Below are 20,306 nucleotides of genomic sequence, written 5' to 3'. Positions count from 1 at the left end.
GGTGCTCACTTGTGATATTTTGAGACAAGGAACCTCAACCAACCATTTAACCTGGGTGGCCGGATAGGAGGGGAAATATATAAAAGGTATATGGCGGGGAAGTATAGAAAGTTTTCCTGTAAAATTTAACTTATGTAAGCATTATTTTAAATTTCAATATTTGCATAAGACTCTTGCGTAAGTTTCCGGAATGTCTAGAAACTCAATTTTTTTGTAAGTATCCGTGATGATTTAAAGTGAACTCCAAAACCTTAAAGTAATGGTTGTGGTTTGTATAAGGTTGCAACCTTAAACAATTCAATTAAGGCACACCTCCAAATTTTATCATAACATGTAATTTTGGTGTAAAAATTTATTAGGATTATCTAAAAATCTATTTTCATATCTAATTATAATATTTTAAACTAAAAAAATAGTTAAAATCAAGTAGATATATAAATATATGAAAATTTTGAAAATGAACGGTCAAGATAATGTGTTGCAAAATGCACCATATATAGGACTCAAAATATTTTTTTATTTATTTTCATATTCATACATGTCGATGTTGAGGTGATCAATTAGAGGTTTTTTTAGCATTAAAACAACCTTTTTCTGATGGATTTTTTAGGTGTATCATTATTTCTATATTTTTAAGGTTGCAACTTTATATAATTTTTTTGAAAAAATTATATAAATATTCATTATATTTATTGTTATTACAAAAGTACCTTTTAGCTTCTTTTATTACAGATATGTCTGTTTTTTCAACTTCATAATGTGTTTTTTTAAAAAAGACTGAACTACCTATGTTTGATTTTTCAAAAACCGAAATCTCTAAAGTTTTAGTTTTTCGAAACCACAAATTTTACAATTTTATGTTTTTCAAATACCAAAATTAATAATTTTTTATTTTGAATAATCGAATATTTATACGGGTTCCAAATATTTATAATCCCTTTCTAAAAAAAATGACGTTGTTTATTATAATAAGAGCTCAAATATAAATTAGATATGCTAAGGTGTCTTTTTGGTTAGCATGCTTGCATGAACTTTGGCTTTGTTGGGAGTTCAAATCCCCTAGCATGGACAACCCGACCACCACCACACCAACCGAGAACTTATAAATCAAAGATTCTACTTCTATTATAGATAGGAAAAATTTACGTAAGGTTGCAACCTTAAAATGTAGAATTGCATATGCACCTCAAAAATCTTTCGGAAAGGTTGTTTTAATGATGAAAAATCTTTCATTTGTTCATCTCAATATCAAGATGTATGAATATAAAAAAAAATAAAATTTTAATCTAAAAAATAGTGCATCTTGCAACATATTATCTAGACCGTCCATTTTAAAGATTTTCATATGTTTATAGATCTCTTTGATTTTAACTATTTTTGGAGTTTAAATTTTATAATTAGATATGAAAATAGATTTTAAGATAAGAGAAATGATCCTATAGGACCCTCCCCCACCCATGTGTGTAGGACCCCAAGGGATCATCATTAAATTTGGCATGGATCTATAGAAAAGTCAAGTCCCACACCCATGTAATAAGTTTTATAGAGATCCGTATCAATTTTAATAGTGATCCTTTGGAATCCTACATACATGGGTAGAGAAAGGTTCTATAAGATCATTATTCAGTATATAAATATCTTATATTATATTATATTTGTATTATATATAATATTTATATTATTATATTATATATAATGTTTAATTATCTTATATTATACTATATATTATATATAATATATAAATATATTATATTACATTATATATAATATATATAATATATTATATTATGTTATATATAATATAGTGTATATATGTTATCAAACATAGTATCTATGGGTTTTTTAATATTCTAAGAGGTTATCAAACATAATATCCATAATTTTTTAGACATTTCAAACAAAATATTCAACTTTTTAGAATATATTTCTCAGAAAAACAAACCCACCCGAAGGATAGCTTTTTCTCTCATTTTCTTATTCTTTGTGAAAGAAGGTTTTATGTATTTTAATTTACCTAAAAAAACAAGTCCCCCTAATAAATTGCCAAAAGAGAGATGCGCCCCCAAAAATGTCCCTCGAGAGTGCCTTTGATTAAAACCCAACTAAGCAACCGCATACCCCTCAAGTGATTGCTTTCCCAATGGATTTTTAAGATACCGGGTATAAATTTTTTCCTAATTTAAATCCAATGGTTTTGAATACCATCACCCCGTTTCCTTCAGAAAATGGAACCAAACATATTTTCATGCCCTCTCGCGCGATTTAGAAAAATCAGCGGGTGAAGAGATTGTTCACCTGCCTTCTCGCAATCACAATTAGCTTAAAAAGAAAGAGAGAGATAAAATCTTCTTCTTCTTCTTCTTGCTCTGATGGCTTCTGGACCGGAGTCGCCGTTTCAGAAATCTCAAGATTCCATGGCTACATTTCTCCAATCCCTTCCTTTCAAGCTCTTTTCTACTTTCCCTCTCAACATAAACAAGCCAAAGCCCAAAGAGATTTTCAGTTCCACCAAAAGTAGTGGAGAATCCATCATCTTCGCAGATGGAGCCATGGCCATGTCTTCGCCCTTCTCGTCCTCTTCTCTTGTGTCTTCGAGCTATCAGAACAATGAGTTAGCCTCTCCTTCTTCTTCAGTGAAGAGGATGTCAAGTGGGTTTCCCTCTAACGTGAGGATTGATGGGCTAGCCTCGAATTTGAAGGGAGGTCCAGCCTTTGTCGGGCAAGTATTCAGCATGTGTGACCCTTCTGGTACAGGCCTCATGGCTGTTAGTTCTCGTGTTGAAATCCCATTCTCAGCGAGGTAAATATTTTGTGATGCTTACCCTTTTTGCTGGGGATTAATTTGCTTTATTGAGCGTATTTTGATTTTGTCACTTGTGCAACCCTTAGGTTTGCATTGCCTCTTACATCTTGTTGGAAAGATTGCATTCCTTATAAGCAAGAATATTAGCATCAAACTGATTGAAATTCCCTCAAGGACATCAAACTAATAACATGAAGTCCTTTATTTTTCGATAACATGAACCCTTACAGCTTCTTTCAACTTGATATGGCAAGTAAAAATTGGTGAAAGAGAACTATGGAAATGAAAAAAGAAATCGGTAAATAGAGTTTTTCTTCTGATGTTCTTGTGGCCAAAATTAGTCAATGGCTTGTTTTATTGTTCATGATGGCCTTTAATTAAAGAAGAAATTATTAGACAATTGAAGTTGCTCCATAGTTGTTTGCACAAAACATGATATGAACTAACAATTTTTGGCTTGATGTTGTAACATAACACAAAAACTTAGTTACCACCTCTTGCTTCACATTTCCCCCATGAAATAATTGTTTTACCACGAGAACATTAATGGAGTCATGATTGCTGAATATTTGGCGTTCCAGCTCGTAGAATCTAGGTATCCTCTAAGTTAGTTTGCCAGAGATAGGCAGTGGAGGAAAATAATAAGCCAAACGCTTTGTGTAGATTTTGTACTTTAAAAGTTCAAATAATGCCCCGAATTGCCAAATAATTTAGTTTCTGCGGAGCTGCCATTAATTGTCTATTCACAGGCCCTGAATTGACAAAGAATTTAGTTTATGCGGAGATGTCAGAATTGTCTACTCACATGGACAACATGTTTTATTTATAAAAAAAAAACATGCATAACTTTTGGGCGAGAAATAATCATGTAGAGAAGACTGCCCACAAATTGTTAGTGACACGCATGTCCTGAACCTATCTGCCAAGCTTAGATGATAACTTCACATTCAGCTCAAGTGGATATATGAGAGTAGCTCTAGTTCTAAGATCTTAAGTATATGGTTGACGTGAGAAGATATAGCCGTGATGATATTATGCAGGTTTAATGCTACCTCAATACGTTAGTGTTCCAATGTCATTAATGTGAAATTATGCATGGAGCTGCTTGTGATGCCAGGCAACAAGATTTTTACAACTTCCTCAAGGACAATCTAGAGGCTGAAGAGATGAAAATATAGAGGTTGAAGCTTAGAAAGAGATAGAAGTGGATATGACAGGTTTCTGGTGGAATTTTTTTGAGATTAGGTTTTTGGCAGAATTGGGAATATATAAAATGAAAAAAGGTTAAACGATTGGCACAATGGTCATGTTTATTAAGCAATGAATTTGTGACGGGCTTGGCTGGATTATGTGAATCAACAGGGAAATAAGTTTGGTTACGAGTTTGAAACTATAAGCTTTCTGGTGCCTCTAGTAAATAGGCATAAAAATGGGCAGACATGATGAAAATGAAAATGTAGAGGGAAATTGTTGTTATTACGATTCTATTGTCAAAATTTTCTTGCGCTTATTTATTGTTGTCTGGATTATGTGGCCATATCATTATCCAAACAAGAGCTTGCAAGCTCACTTGCTCTTAGGCCCCTTTGCCCTCTTTACCTTATCCTTGATTGTCGATCCCATAGGGACTTTAGGGCCTTCTAGTGATATTTGGGCTTAAGGGGTCAGTTTGAGACGCACTTATTAGGGCGGGATTGGGTTGGGGTTTGGTAGGCCAATTAGAAGTAGATTTCTTAGAGTGAAAGACCTAAAGAGTATTGGCCCACACCCTCCGTCTCGTTCGAAACAAGCAGTACTAAGCAACCATAGAGATTAAAGTTGTATTTACGTATATATCAAGAGATTGATTATGAGCGCTCACACCCGGCATAATTTACTCTAGTATTCGCTCCGCAATCAACTCCTTCAATTGCAGACCTTTGAAGCCGATTGGATTCCCTTGGTGCTGCTGCTGGCTCTGGTTCCTCACCACCTATAAGCACGAAGCCGACCTTGCCCATAACAGACTTGCCCATGGCAAGGGTATTGGGCTTTGGATTTTTGGGGAAAGTCCCAAAAAAAAGATAGAGGGAGAATATAAAGGAAAAGAGAGCAGTCCACAAGAACATGTCCAAGAGAGATGCCAAGACGCCACCCACATCAAAAAAAGATGGGCCTAAGAAACGTGAATCATCCAAAACAACCACCAAAAAATACCTAACACTACGACCCATCAACCCCAAAAAATGCTGACCCAAAATTACCATGGATTATGGGTCGACATCATTGCCCGTGATCTTGTCATCAGTAGGAACGAGGGCATTTATAGGCAAAAATACTTGGCGGTGCTAGCTAAAATCAATGGATAGGAATTCAGCTTCTAGCCTGTCGACTTGATCCTTCATAGTCCTTTACCCATACTCCTAGAGCTCATTGACCCATTTTGAGCTCGTAAGTTCCTCTTGTAAGTCCGACTTATGAGTTAACATGGACTTATTGAAGAGGAGGTCCTCACACAACCTCTTCTCAGTAGATAGCTCTATTCCTACATTAGACATGAATAAAACAGCCTCACGGGCAGCTGATTGCTCTGCTGTTCTCTTGCTGAATGACATACCACCCATGAAAGTGTGGTCCCAAATGTGTACAGTGGCCTCGTACATCCTAATATTAGAAAAATCATATTCCGTTATCACATAATATGGTGCAGGGGCATTGTTTTTCTTAGTATCAAGTTGTGGAAGGTGCTTATATGAAACAAGACCCAGGTCAGCTCCACATTGTCGGGGGACAGCTTGAGGATGGGCCGGAAGGTTAATCGAGGACTGACTGGTGGCCATTTAATACCTATAATACTTCGTGGGAGGAAGGCCTTATGCAAAATTTAAAAATAGAAAAGAAAACCATTCCTCATCCATTCTAATGTCACTAAACCATAATGAAATGATCAACTGTAGTATGCAAGGCTAAAACATGAATTAAAAGCATCTATTTAGAAAACAGTTTGTGATCGGCAAAAGTAAATACCATTTTCCATAGAACAACAACAAGCCATTTAGAAAACAGTCAGTGATCGTGTAAATTTTTTTAGCATCTTCCATAGAACAACAACAAACTATTTAGAAATTAGTTTGTAAATTGGCAAAAGTAAATACCATCTTCCATAGAACAACATCAAACCATTTAGGAAACAATTTGTGATCGGCACAAGTAAAGAGCATCTGTCATAGAACAACAGGAACAAATAGGTCATCTTCCATAAACTAACAACAAACCATTTACAAAGCAGTTTGTGATCAGCAAAAGTGTGTGGCATCTTCCATAGAATGACATGAACAAATAGCATAACCCATAGAGTACTACATATCAGCAAATCGTAGCATTACAACATCCATGCACCATAACACCACATTGTAGGATTAAAACATCATCCATGCAACATAAAACATAGTTCATTAAGACATCCATGCACCATGAAGTATTGCCAATCAGTCCTCAATTAACCTTCAAGACCCTCCTTAAGCTGCCCCCCATTAATGTGGAGCTGATTCGGGTCTTGTTTCATATAAGCATCTTCTACAACTTGAGAATGAGAAAAATATGATTTTCCTGATGCTAAGATGTATAAGGCCATTGTACACATTCGAGACTACACTTCACGGGTGGTATTTCATTTAACAGGAGAGCAGCAGAGCAATCTGTTGCTCGTGAGGCTTTTTTATTCATGTTTAATGTAGGAATAGAGCTATCTAATGCAGAGAGGTCACACGAGGCCGTCTTCTTCAATGAGTCCTTGTTGACTTATAACTCAAACTTGCAAGAGGAAGTTGCGAGCTCAAAATGGGTCAACGAGGTCTTGGAGGATGTGCGAAGGACTATGAAGGATCAAGTCAACATGCTAGAAGCAGAGTTGCAGTAGCTTCTCTCTGTGCATCATGACCTATCCACTGATTTTGGCTAACGACGCTCGATCATTTTGCTTATGGATGACCTTGTTCCTACTGATGACATGATTACGTGCTCCGCTGTCGACCCATAGTCCATGGTAACTTTGGGTCATCATTTTTTGGGGTTGATGGGTCGTAGTGTTCTGTATTTTTTGGTGGTTGTTTTGGATGACACATGTTTCCTAGGCCCATATTTTTTTGATGTTGGTGGCATCTTGGAATCTCTCTTGGATATGTTCTTATGGACTGCTCTGTTCTCCTTTATCTTCTCTCTCTATCTTTTTTTTTGGACTTTTCCCAAAAATCCAAAGCCCAGTAACCTTACCATGGGCAAGTGTGTGTTACGGGCTTCCAAATCAATCTTTTGATATATACATAAATACAACTTTAATCTTTATGGTTGCTTTACCCTTTTCTCAAGGGAGTTCCTTGCTTTTTATCCATGCGAGTCATGCTCTTATATTCTTGAACCTGGCCTCTATTGTGCTTACTATGGCGTGGTGGCTCATAGCGTGAGGGAAGAAAATGCGGGAAGAGATATGCCTGTTTCCGAATTAGTTTCTCTTCCTATATCAAGTTGGAACATTGATGCTCTTGCTTGTTTATATCTCGACAGCTATAGCAATACGTATTTCTCTATTGCTTGAGTCAATTTCATACGAACTTTTTCAAATTTTTTGGCTGTATTACACGAAGTTGTGGTGGTTTGTTGGGTTTTTGTGGCCATTTAAAGGCCTTACGAGAGAAGGTAATCAATTTATGATAGTGGAACAATGAACTCCAAGTAGTATGGTCTAGAGGGACTGAAGTTAAAAATTCTTATGTTGAGACTCAAACAAAGCTTAACAATATAGGCCGAGTTGAGTTGTAAAACCCTATGATACCTGGGCATATAGCACAACCGAGAAGCGTGGGGCCCTCAAGTCCCTCCATGGGTGGCACGCCCCACCTCTCTCTCTCTCTCTCTTTCTATTTGTGTTGTCTACTTGGCTTCCCCTGTCACTCCCTCCCTCTCTCTCTCTTGCAGGGACAATCTCTCTCTCACTCTCTTTCATAGGGACAATCTCTCTCTCATAGGGACAATCTCTCTCTCACTCTTGGGTCGATGGGCCTCGTAGAGAAAAAGAGAGAGATGTGAAATAGTTAGAGATAGAGTCAGGAGAGAGAGAGAGAGGTGTAGGAATTGGGATAGAGAACTGAAATTGTTAGAGAGAGACAGAGAGTCAGGAGAAAGAGGTGTAGGAATTGGGAGAGAGAGAACTGCAATTGTTAGAGAGAGAGTCAGGAGAGAGAGCGGTGTAGGAATTGGGAGAGAGAATTAAAATTGTAAAAGAGAGAGAGGGAGCTCTAATTGTTAGAGAGAGTCAGGAGAGGAAGAAAGAGAACTGAAATTGTTAGAGAGCGATATTAAGGAGAGAGAGAGGTGTAGGAATTGGGAGTGAGAGAATTGAAATTGTTAGAGATATAGAAAGAGAGAACTGAAATCTTTAGAGAGAAAGAGAGAACTGAAATTGTTAGAGAGAGAAATAGCCAGGAGAGAGAGAGGTGTAGGAATTGGGTGTGAGAACTGAAATTGTTAGAGACATAGAGAAAGATAGAACTGAAATTTTTAGAGAGAGAGGGAACTGAAATTGTTAGAGAGAGAGATAGTCAGGAGAGAGAGGTGTAGGAATTGGGAGTGAGAGAACTGAAATTGTTAGAGAGATAGAGAGAGAAAATTGAAATTTTAGAGGGAAAGAGAGAATTGAAATTGTTAGGGAGAGAGTCAAGAGAGATAGGTGTAGGAATTGGAAGAGAGAACTGAAATTGTTAGTGAGAAGTAGAGGGAGATGCTCTGTATTTCTTAGAGAGAGCGTGTGCGCATTAGAGACATTTTGTATTTCTTATTGAGAGAGGGCGTGCGAGAGAGATATATGGAGATGGTTTTGTATTTCACTATTTCTTATTGAGAGAGGGCATGCACATTAGAGAAGATGAGAGAGAGAGATATGTGGTTCTATTCTTCTCAGTAAGAGAGCATGTGTGTAGTAGAGAAGAAGAAGAGAGAGAGAGATTAAGAACTACATCCAAAAGTATTTTTGAGTTCAAGTGAGATATATTTTTACACAAATTTTTACATCGAAAAAAAATGATATTTTATGATAAATTATTATGGCAGGGTTGGGGGACGAGTTTGAAAACCCTGTAATAGACAATGTGGCTTTTGATTTGAAGTGGATCTGCAATTTCAATTGCAGAAAAGCTCCATATACTGGCTCTATGTTCGTGTGCGGGCCCATTTATTGGATATGTCCCCGGGGCAGGCGTCTCAAGGAATTGCAAAGTGTTCTAAAGTGTCAAAGGAAGAAAGGGAGGCTTTGAAGCAAGAAGAGGAAGAGGTAGTTTGGTTGTATGAGAGGGCAAAGAAGCCAAAAACTTTGTTCTCTCCGGATACCTCCTCATTCCTCACGAAACCACGATCCATAGAAAAAGAAAAACTTTCTCATATGTTCAGTGCTCATGACGCTTTTTCTATGCGCACAGCATCCCATTCAATGTCACCAATGGCCCTACATTTCATAAAATAGTATATGCTGTTAATAATGGGCCAAAAGGCTACGTCCCTCCTAAATATGATAACATTAGGACATCTTTGTTGGGTAAGGAGAGAAGCAGAATCGCGAGGGCACTGGCTCCCTTAAGGAATGATTGGACAACTTATGGAGTTTCATTTGTATCAGATAGATGGAGCAACGAAAAAAATGAGTCTTTGATCAATGTGCTAATAGTTTCGGAGGGGGGTGGGAAGGCAATGTTCCTCAAGGGGCATGATTGCTTTTCCATTGAGATGACTAGTCAAAACATCGCTGATATTCTTTTGAAGGCGATAGACTCTATTGGAACCTACAATGTCGTTCAAGTGGTTAATGATAATGTTGCAAATTGCAGAGGTGCAGGAACAATTACCGAACGCCGCCATCCCCATATTTTTTGGTCTGGATGCTTAGCACACATTATGAGCCTCCTCATGAAAGACATCATTGATAAAGATAAGAAGAACCCAACTTTTAGTTTTGTGCGGAGTCACTAATTTTGGTGCTTAAAGCAATATCTTCCTAACATTAGGGTTTTTGAAGATAGATAATTAGGATTGTAGATAATTGGCTTAAGGTTAGGTCACCTAGGTTTTATGGGGTTTTCTAGACTCTAGTTCTAGGGTTTTTAGGGTTTTGCTCTATCTAGTGGTTTTTCTCTAATTTCTAAGGAAATTCTAGGATATTTAGATGTGATATATGGGAGGTCAGGGAGCTTTATAGATGCTTTTGGTTAGGCATTAATCCAATTGTGATTGGGAGTTGTAGGTCTATCTTTAGGCTCTACATGTATTAGGATTAAGCTTCATTGGGTTTTGATTGAGTCAAATAAAAAACAGAGTCCAGAACCTTCTAGAAAGTCAACATAAGGTGATAATTCATTTAGTCCTGGAAAATACTGACAACGGGATATTCGTTGTCAGACCCTTTGGACTTGACTATGTGCCTTGTGTCGTTGGACTAAGCCAATCCTAGTTCTTTACAAGATCAAGCCGGACACTCTTCCAAGGCCTCGGGTGGCAATCTGGTTCAATATTTACATGTTTTTGGGTGTCCAATTCAGGTTTTCTTAGATTTCCATAGGTTTGTCTACTTGTTTGGATCAATCTGGGCTGGCAAGATTGCAGGCTGTGATGTACTAGGCTAGTATGGTTCTTATGGTTCACATTTACGTGTTTTTGGGAATTTAGGGTTTTAGGAATTAAGGAAATTTGCCAATTCCAAATTGGGTATCTGTAACTCACTACCAATCTCCTATGTGTCCTTTGTGTCTGCACCTTTTTTCCTTTTGCTACATCAATAGCTCTTTGCATTTACTCCCTAGTTAGCCTAGGCACCTTTGTATGTCATGCAACACCTTAAATTTTGGCGAGGTTATGTTTACACAATTTACACTGCTTGTAATCTCCTTCCCACACTGTCCACACCTTACCCACCCCTTGCTCTTCTCCCGTGGGTTTACCCCATTATGCAATTGTCGAATCCTCTTGCGATATCTCTTAAACCTACAAAAACTAGTATGTTGAAGGCTTAACACCCAACCAAGATATGTATATATTCAAGTTTACATCCAAATATGACAAAATTTGAATTTTCTGAATAAAACTGTCCTTTTACACATTCAAATATTTTTGTATGCATCAAGATATTTTCCAAGAGGCATTTAAGCAATGCGAGGATATTTTTTATTTTTGATATTTGGGGTCAATAATCCATGAGAATGGAGAGATTGAGGAAGATGTCGCACATACAATTAGAGTTGGTTGAGCGAAGTGAAGTTGTGCTTCCTGAGTTTTATGTGATAACGACATACTAATGAATATTAAAAGGAAGAATCATAGGACAGTTATAAGACCAGCCATGCTTTATGGGATGAAATGTTGGGTGGTCAAGAAACAACATATCCATAGAATGAGTGTAGCTGAGATGAGGATGTTGAGATGGATGAGTTGCATGACAAGAAAAGATAGAATTCAGAATGAATAGATCCAAGAGAACTTAGGGGTGGCTCCAATAGGCGATAAGATGAGGGAAAGACATAAGTGGCTTGGGCATGCATATCGTCGACCTATAAGAATACCAATTAGGAAGGCTGGTTTGGTTAAAGTGGAAGGCTCTAAAAGGGTAAGGGCAAGGCCCAAAACGACATGGGTAAAAGTAGTGAGAAGAGATATGGTGACCTATTGTCTGATTGAGGGTATGACCCTTGATAGAGTGAAATGGTGTAACAAGATTTGTGCAGTCGGCCCCAAATAGTTGGGATAAGGCTCAGATGATGATGATGAATATCTTTTATGTATCAAAACATGAAAAAATTGAAATATGGTACTTCTGGAGAGATAGTACCATGTTCAATACATTTAAAGCATGCTTGGTGCATCAAAAACTCATGAAAAATGTATTCGATATCATTGAATTGAAAAAAGATAACCATTAGCTGAACCATCAGCAATATTGAGCTAATGGATAAATAAATAATCCTTTTCTACACATCAAAAAAAATTTAAAAATTGAATTATTGAATTTTTGGAGAGAGAGCACTATGTCAGGTGCATCGAAAAATGCATTAAAGCAATATAATTAGTATCATCATATTTTAAAAAAACTTTAACATTTATTATCAAAAAAAAAAAAAAATATCATAAATACTAGAATCAGACTCGCTATAGGTTATAAAAATCTTTGAGTGCAAGAAAATTGGGGGAAAAAATAGAATGTTACTTATTTCATTTGATAAACCACAACAAAAATGCAACAACAACTATTACTAGATTGAGTAATACTTGTAAAAAATAAATCAAATATTTGAAATAAAAATGAAATCATATCGTATCTACCTAAAAATTCCGAATCTTGAGGCTGATCCCCAAATCTTAGGGGGTGGGGCGAATTGATGCGTCAAATTCACACCAAAGGTTCCCCAAGCAACTCAAATCAAATCCTCCGAACTATTATTGGGTTTCGAGTTCAGATCTAGGAGATCCTAGCTCTTGAAAAATTTGGATGAAGAGTAAATCGGAAAATTTAAATGTATCAAAATGTAAGATCTGTGTGTGTGTGTGTGTTTTTTTTTTTTTTGGTTTTTTTTTTATTTTTTGAGAAAATAAAGATTAGGGCTGGATCAAAGACCTAAGAATAGGCTTGGGATTCAAATCAATCAAAGACCGACCCAACTTTGTGAAGAAATTGCAAATCTTTTTAGCTCATGCAAACCCTTGATGGAAACCTTGATCTCAAAAATCCTTGACACTGAACGTTTTTGTCTCGAATATTTTTAAAAGTGTAGGCTGATCAATTAATAATCTCTTTTGGGTTTTTGATAAAAACCTACAATTTTTGTTATTAATAATAAAAAGCCACTCTCTAACTGGTCTATCATACAATGATGATTTATATATTGGGATTGTGTACCATGATGTATGCAGCATACTGTTTGTAAGCTGTATACCACCATGCATCTGGTATACTTTCCCTTTACAGTATGTATTTTACTTTTCCATGGTTGAGATAGTTGTGGTCTCATGCATGGATATTAGTGTGATATTGAAGGATATTGTTTTAATATCAATCAGCTGGGTTAATATTCTGTCTGCTCCCTCCATTTTCTCTCCATGTGTTTACATTAGTTGCTTTTACAATGCAGAGTCCCAGATTGGATAAAAAAGGGGTTGAGTATGCTTATGAAAAATGAGAGGAATGGTCCTGTTTTTCGCTTTTTCATGGATTTGGGTGACGCAGGTATTACATTGACTATCAAGTTTAGGATGTATGTTGTGTGTGTGTGTATGTATCTCTCTCTTTATATATATATATCTGTGTGCGTGTGTGTATGCAACTCTCAGTGCACTTAAATAGAGAATATGTGTGTGTGTGTGTGTGCAACTCTCAGTGCTTACAAGAGACTTATACAAGTCTCTCTAGGAGCTTATTCTGGTGCTGGATAGATTGAAAAGATGATGATTACTGGCTGTTAAGAGGTTCTCTGTATGATTATGTTTCCCTTTTGTTCCTTTCTTACCAGCTTATTCTACTGCAATGTTAATAATTACCTTGGCTACTTTTAGATTAATTCTCATATCTCCTTAGAGCAAACCTGGGTATTGTTAAGAAAGGAGAATTAACTCTAAGATATTTAAAAAGCTATTGTTGGATTTGTATATGAAATTAGTGGTTTTTCTTTTTAGAAATAAGGGCATATGCTCTTGTGGGAGCATAATATAAACCTGCTCCCTCAGCCGTATCCACCGTTTGTTAAGTCGAGTGGTGGATAGAGCTTTATTTCAAAATTTCGAGACCGAAACGATTGGTTCCCTCATAGTAATTAAGAACTTTGATGCAGGTGCCATACGCCTGCATGACTTTCCTCTTCTCTCCATTGTCATCTGTTGCAACGCCCTTTGTCCCCTCTCTCTGCTCTTAATCATCCCTCACAAACCCTTTCTTGTTCATAGGCAGAGAGGTTCCATGTAGCTATAGACCAATATCCTGAGCCCTTTTAGGTATAATGGGAAGAGAAAAGATAGAGAAAGTGCTACAATCATTGAACATACGTATCCATTACTGAAGAATTTACTCAAGAAGTTGAATGCAAATTGCATTGGTTGACAATTTCAAAAAGTGCTAGGCGGCAATGGGGGTCCAGGCCGCCCATCGCCTAGGTTGGCGCCTGGGCGGCGCAGTTGGAAAAAAAAAAAAAAACCTGGTGAGTGACTGATGACTGATAACGATTAATCCATAAGAATTTTGATAATCCATAAGACCATAATCCATAAGAATTTTGATAATCCATAAGACCATAATCCTAGTTAAAAAAAGAAGATAGAAGTCGAGAAGAGAATTTTGATAATCCATAAGACCATAATCCATATTTTCATTCATGTTAAAACAGTAAAACCATACAAGCATACACTGTTAGTATGATACACTATAGATTGTACACACAAAAGTTAGATAGTAGAACTAGAAACGAGAAAGTAAAAACTAAAAATAAGAAAAATAAAATATACAAAAATTCAGAAAATATACTTTCTAGGACACAATAGTCAACACTTAACACAACTGTCAACAGTCACTCAACACCAACAGTCTTCAGTCATCATCATCAGAAGGAATAGGGTCAACTTCATTATATGCATTAGAATTGAGGCCATCATCATTAGAGTCATCTCCCTCTTCAATATAACGCTCGTCCTATATTTTTTCTGAATCTGCCTCTTCCTCCTCTTCTTCTACCTCCCTCTTACTAGCATGTGCAAATGAGGCCCTAGGAGTCTTGCTTGCTCTACCCTTTTCTATTTTTTTATGCTTCCCTGGACTCAAATATTGTATAATTTTCTCTCTGGTAGCCTCATGAACATTTTTATATGGGGCAACATCTCCCTTAATATCGGCAAGGTGTTTCTTAAACCGGTAAATGCCCCATTAGTATCCTTTCCACAATAATTACATTTAATACGATTTTTGTCATTTGGATTCGGGTTATAACCATGCTTCCAACCCGAATCACCACTTCTAGAAGAACCTGGAGAAGATATTTCCATAGAACAAGGCTCATTTTCATCATTTTTTGGTTTTTTTAAATTCAAAAGTTGTCTAATCTCATCCTGAATAGCTTTAGGAACCTTTTATAAGAAGCAACATTCTCTTTAATACCAGCAAGGTGTTTCTTGAATCGGTTAATACCCCCATTGGTATCTTTTTCACAAAAATTACACTTTATACAATTTTTATCGTTTGGTTTTGGATTATAACCATACTTCCAACCCGGATCAATTTTTCTAGAAGTAGCAGAAATAGATCTATTCAAATGACAAGGATTTTGTTCTTGTTTTTGTTTTACAAAACTCATATATTGCTTAATCTCCTCTCTGATAGCTTCAAGAACATTTTTACAAGGGGCAACATCACCCTTAATACCGGCAAGATGCTTCTTAAACCGGTTTACTCCCCCTTTCGTATATTTTTCACAAAAATTGCATCTGGATTCGGGTTATATCCATATTTTCAACCCGGATCTCCACTTCGACTAGATCCTGAAGAAGATATCTCAAAATAAAATAAGCAATCTAAAAAATAAATTTGTGCACTTACTTTGATTGCTCGAACTCCAAACTACCACCTCTGAGATGTTTTCTGGGGCTAAAATAATAAAAAGCACCCTCTAATAGGATTATAAAATTCCAAAACTAAATCAAATCTACCTGGGTGATGTTTGGATCCGTTTTTCGTAACTTTGAGAAGTACTTCGATCTAATGAAAGTCACAAATTTAGTTTTCATGAGGTTTCTTTCTCTCTAAAATGGGTTATTATGGGTTTAAGTTTGAAATGAACCTAAAACCTATCATTCAAACGCTTTATATTAAAAAAAAATGAATACAAACTAAAAAAAAAATGATTACAGACTAAAAAATAAATAAAATTCCGCACCTAGGCAGGGCGTAGGCCTTGGGCGGCCTCCCAGGATTGGGCGCCCTCCTAGGCGGGTTCTGTACCGCCTAGGCGGCCGCCCAGGGATTGCCGTCCAGTTTGTTTGCCTTGACATGGGCAATGCACCCAGGCCTTCTAGACCACCTAGGCGCTGGGCGGTCCGCTTTTTTGAACACTGTTGGTATATCAAGGGCAAATTCAGCAAGGGGCTGATTACAATGATCTTGTTGTAACACACAACCTTTAACCGAAAAACAAGACGAGTATCAAGCAAACATGGTGTTCCATGAAACCAAACTTTTTAGCTTTTCGTAGACATTTTTGTCAAAAACTCGGCCTGCAAAATATAATCCAACACTAAAAGATACATATGTTTTTTACTGTTTTTTATAATTATTATCAATGGAAACCCATGCATAACCAAATGGGTGTTGTTAACCTTCACTTGAGAGCCATTAGAGAGGACCAAGTCTTGGGCACCAAACCAATGGGAAGCTAAAAGCCTTTTGGTTTGATTCAAAACTAATGCAAGCAAGACTAATCTTTTGGCTTGAACTCGCCTTATTCATGATTCAAAACTGGTAGAAAGAAGCAAGCCCCTTGTGTACGATGTGAGCTGTATGATCCATTTGAAAGAAGGAAAAATTTTCGAGATCATTTATAAATAGAGATTCTGCTTTTCCATTAAAGAAACTTGGACCTTTGATATAAGGGCTGGGCAAAAAGCATGAAAACCAACAAGCCATGAGGTTGGCAAATCCAACGCCATTGACTTGACAAAGTCACAGCAGCAGCGACATATCTATGAGCTAAAATAAAATTTTTGGCCCATTCCTTTGAATCCTTACACGAAAATCTCCTCATGCAAAATCACTTTGCAATGAAGCTGGCTCTCATATGTGAGGCAGCAACCTCATGGATCCCAACAAAGACTATGGTATGAGTGAATTCTTGCTAAACATAGCCAATCTGTAAGTCCGTTGCCATGTGAATGCTACGTCTCCATTGTCATTACTCTCTCTTCATAAGATAGTGATAGATAAGAGAAGGGGGTTGGGAGTGGAATTAGGGCAAAGAGAGATGGAAAGAGGCAGGGGAGAATCGGGCGGTTGGAGACGGATTCAAGTTGTAGAGCAATGTGTAAGAAGAGTTTGGGATGGATTCAAAGAGAATAAGACGGATTTAGCATATAGATAAGAGATAGCATAGAGAGAGAATGGGAGATGATAGATGGAGAGATGGATTTAGAGGAGAGAGACTGAGAGAGGCGAAAAAGGTGGTGGTATAGGCTTTAAAAAATAAATAAAAGAGAAGGAGATTGGTTGCAGGTGTATGGAACTGCACCATCACGCTTTTTTTTAATTCAATCGAGGGCAACCAGATGCCCTGGTTTCTCCTTTTGAACGGGTCTCATATCGGCCGCTAGATTTAGTGAACGGTGGATATGACTGAGCGAGCAGATATAAATCTTTTCGGTAGAAATAAATATGTTTCTCTTTAGTTGGGTTTTGATTATCAAACTCATAACGTGTTTCTCTTTTGTGCAGTTTGTACATAATCTTTTGTCACATTCTATTAGAGGGTGAGAGGTTGTTGAAGTTTGTGGGGATCTTTCCATGAAGAATTTGACTGTGATTAAAAAAGTGTTCTATATGTATGGTCAATCCCTAGGAAAAGATGCATGAAATAGTTCATCTTATAAATGTGAAATTTGGTAATCGTCTGATGAATTTTCGTGGAATAGTTAAAAATGATAACACTGAAACTGACATAAAGAGAGTAGTCAAATGGGAAAGAACAAGCGCAACAAAGCAAAAAAATATAATCGGTTTGTTAGACCACTAAGCATTTGGTCCCTTTTGTTTCAGGTCTTTCCTGTCCATTCCTAGAACAAACAAGGGAATGTAGGAGGCACCATGAAAGAATTTATCTCTAGCTATAATCACAATGCATCAATAGATGATTCGTCAACTCTTCCTCTCCCTTATATGAATATCACCTGGTTAACGATAGCTCTATGTTAGAGATGATTAATGAGGAGGTTTTATTCTGTGATAACAAAAAGAAAGCCGAAGCTTTAGGGGGACCTCCTTCGACCACACCCACTTTGAAGGAGAATCATCCATCCTATTTCCAAATAACTTGTTATACATAGAATTCGTTGAGTTCCATTTTTTGTGCATTTTCCTTATCAATACAATGACCGTGGATACAAAGACTAGAGCAAATTTCCAAGTCGAAAAACAAGGCAAAATAGACACCTTCAACAAGCCACTTGCTTAAAACCAAGCTAAGTGAATAAGTTACAATCCTTTAAATAACAATTACAACCGTTTCTAGCCTTGTAAAACCACTGTAAATAAACTCAAGTACCAACCCCTTATGGGGCAATTACATAGAAAGCAAGACTAGCTTAAGAATTATACTTTCATAGCACAAATTACATAAACTATATCCCAAAGCTTAAATACAACATACAACTGATCTAAACAAAATTCTAAGAAATAAAATCAACTAAACAGGGAATTAGAATGCCAAATTAAAATCGGGAAGCCATGTTTCGAACCCCTTGTGCCGGGGCCACGGAATCAGGCCCTATAAGGACTTAATTTTGCCCCTTCGGATTGTACAAAAGTGGTTCAATCTCACAAGAGTGTCGAATCTAAATTGGAAGCAATTATACACCTTAAAATCACTTCTTAAGATTTCAACACAGTGGCAATATCATCCAAAACAGAATGCAAAAGGTTTGAATCGAATCGGATAAAAATAAGAGAGTTACAGCCAAACTATACACGGTGGTCTTGTATGAAAAGATTATGAACGCCCATAGGTAAAAATGTGATGAAAAACTTCTAGAAATTCAGTGTCACATTGAGACAAAAGTATTTGATGGATTTGAAGCAAAGTAATCAATGGATATTATGCATGATCATAGATTCTCATGCATATAGGCTATAACTCATGAAGGACCACACTATGAATAAGCATGATAAAAAAGATGATCAAATGTGGATTCTAAGATCAATGAAACTTTTGTAAATTCAAAACTCTAGCAACTACAGATGTCAATAATATGAACTTATGAGAAAAAAAATTTCAATGGAGTTTACCTTGATAAATGCACACTATGGACTTAAGCATAAGAAAGGAGGACCACCATCAATGGAACTCTAAAAGCCTTTTGTGAAAAAGAACGTAGGGTCTCTCTCGCTTCAATTTTCTCCCACAAAGCTTTAGAAAAGGGGGGAGCACAAATTTTCCAAAATGGTTCAAGAGTTGAGATAGTTAGGGTTTGTTATCTCATGATGTGCTTTTATAACATGGGTGTAACCTTGGACTCAATCAACACCCTTGATGCACTAATTCAAAGGCACATGAGAGGTTAATGTACCTAGCCACCCATCCCCATCCAACCACTAGGATGAAGGGATGTGATTTCACACCATTATCATTCACCCTAACCCTAAGTTATACCACTTTACTATTTTGTCCTTGATCCATGTTTTTATTTCAATTGTATCCAATATGCCCTTACAAAAACACCCTTAGTTTTTGAATAATTTATTAGAATAGATAACCACTAAGGGTTAAGGCAAAGAAGTAATTGGTAAAGCTCACACACGTGAAGATATTCTATTTTATCAAAACCAATCACTTTGTAGATCTATAATTTCAAACCAATCAATTTAAAGATAATGCCCCTTTCACACATGTGTGTGAAGATATTTTTCCACTTAAATTTGAAAATCCATTTTCTCTTTAATATCAAATAAATAAATTAATTAAATTTTACTCATGCCATGCATGGCCCATGTGTCAATTAATTAAGATGTGATAAAAAAGGGGCCTTAAGTGATAACACTATATAATTGAGGGAAAAGTTTATATAGAGCCGAGGCTCTAAACCATCAAATTGGAACCTACTTCAAAAATTTCACTAGAAGAGGCTGTTTTGATGTCCAAATATCCTCAAATTGATGATCTCGACATCAAGATGCATGGACATGAGAAAAAAATGGATTTCAAGTTTTGGAAATGGTGTATTTTGTAACACATTTTCGGACTGTCGATTTTCAAGTTTTCGTAGATTTGTTGATCTACACAATTTTTGAAACTTTACATTTTTATAAATGAAGATTAAAATATATTTTAAGGCTATCACACAGATTTCTAGTATTGAAACCACATTTCTCGACTCTATTTGAGGGTAGGCTCTAATTTGATTGTTGAGAGTCTAGGCTCTATACAAATCCCACCCTATAACAAAATATAACAATATATAACAAGACACCATAACACAACCCCTTATAAAACAAGCAACCAAATGCCAATTTGGTCCCCCCGCCTAGTGATCAGTGCCTAGCTGGGTGATGATCTTAGAGTGAGTCGTGGGGAGCCATGTGGCAGTCCTATGGCCACTCGGATGCCACATGGCACTACCAGGTCAGGATTAAAGTGGAATTTGAGTCAAACAATTTGAAAAACCTCATTTTTTTTAGCAAATAAAAATTCGAAAAATTCTCTAAAATTCACAATAAATATTTAAAGTATTTTTGAGCAATTATTAGGTTTTC

At 36.6% G+C, this 20,306-nt stretch overlaps 1 protein-coding gene across 1 annotated transcript in view; it reads left to right on the top strand.

Annotated features, from left to right (window-relative positions):
* The first annotated feature begins 2,177 nt into the window (after nt 1-2,177).
* The window catches only part of LOC18433183 (Tic22-like family protein), a 34,692-nt gene continuing 16,563 nt past the window's right edge, over nt 2,178-20,306 (top strand). The window contains exons 1-2 of the mRNA XM_006843273.4: nt 2,178-2,800; nt 12,946-13,040. Coding sequence (XP_006843336.2) covers nt 2,370-2,800; nt 12,946-13,040 — 526 coding nt within the window. The 5' untranslated portion in view covers nt 2,178-2,369. The remainder of the gene's footprint in view (nt 2,801-12,945; nt 13,041-20,306) is intronic.

The sequence above is a fragment of the Amborella trichopoda genome, chromosome 1, assembly GCF_054954075.1.
Source record: "Amborella trichopoda isolate Santa Cruz 75 chromosome 1, AtrichopodaSantaCruz75HAP2 v2.0, whole genome shotgun sequence".
Taxonomy (NCBI): domain Eukaryota; kingdom Viridiplantae; phylum Streptophyta; class Magnoliopsida; order Amborellales; family Amborellaceae; genus Amborella; species Amborella trichopoda.
This window is presented reverse-complemented; position numbering and strand designations above follow the sequence as displayed.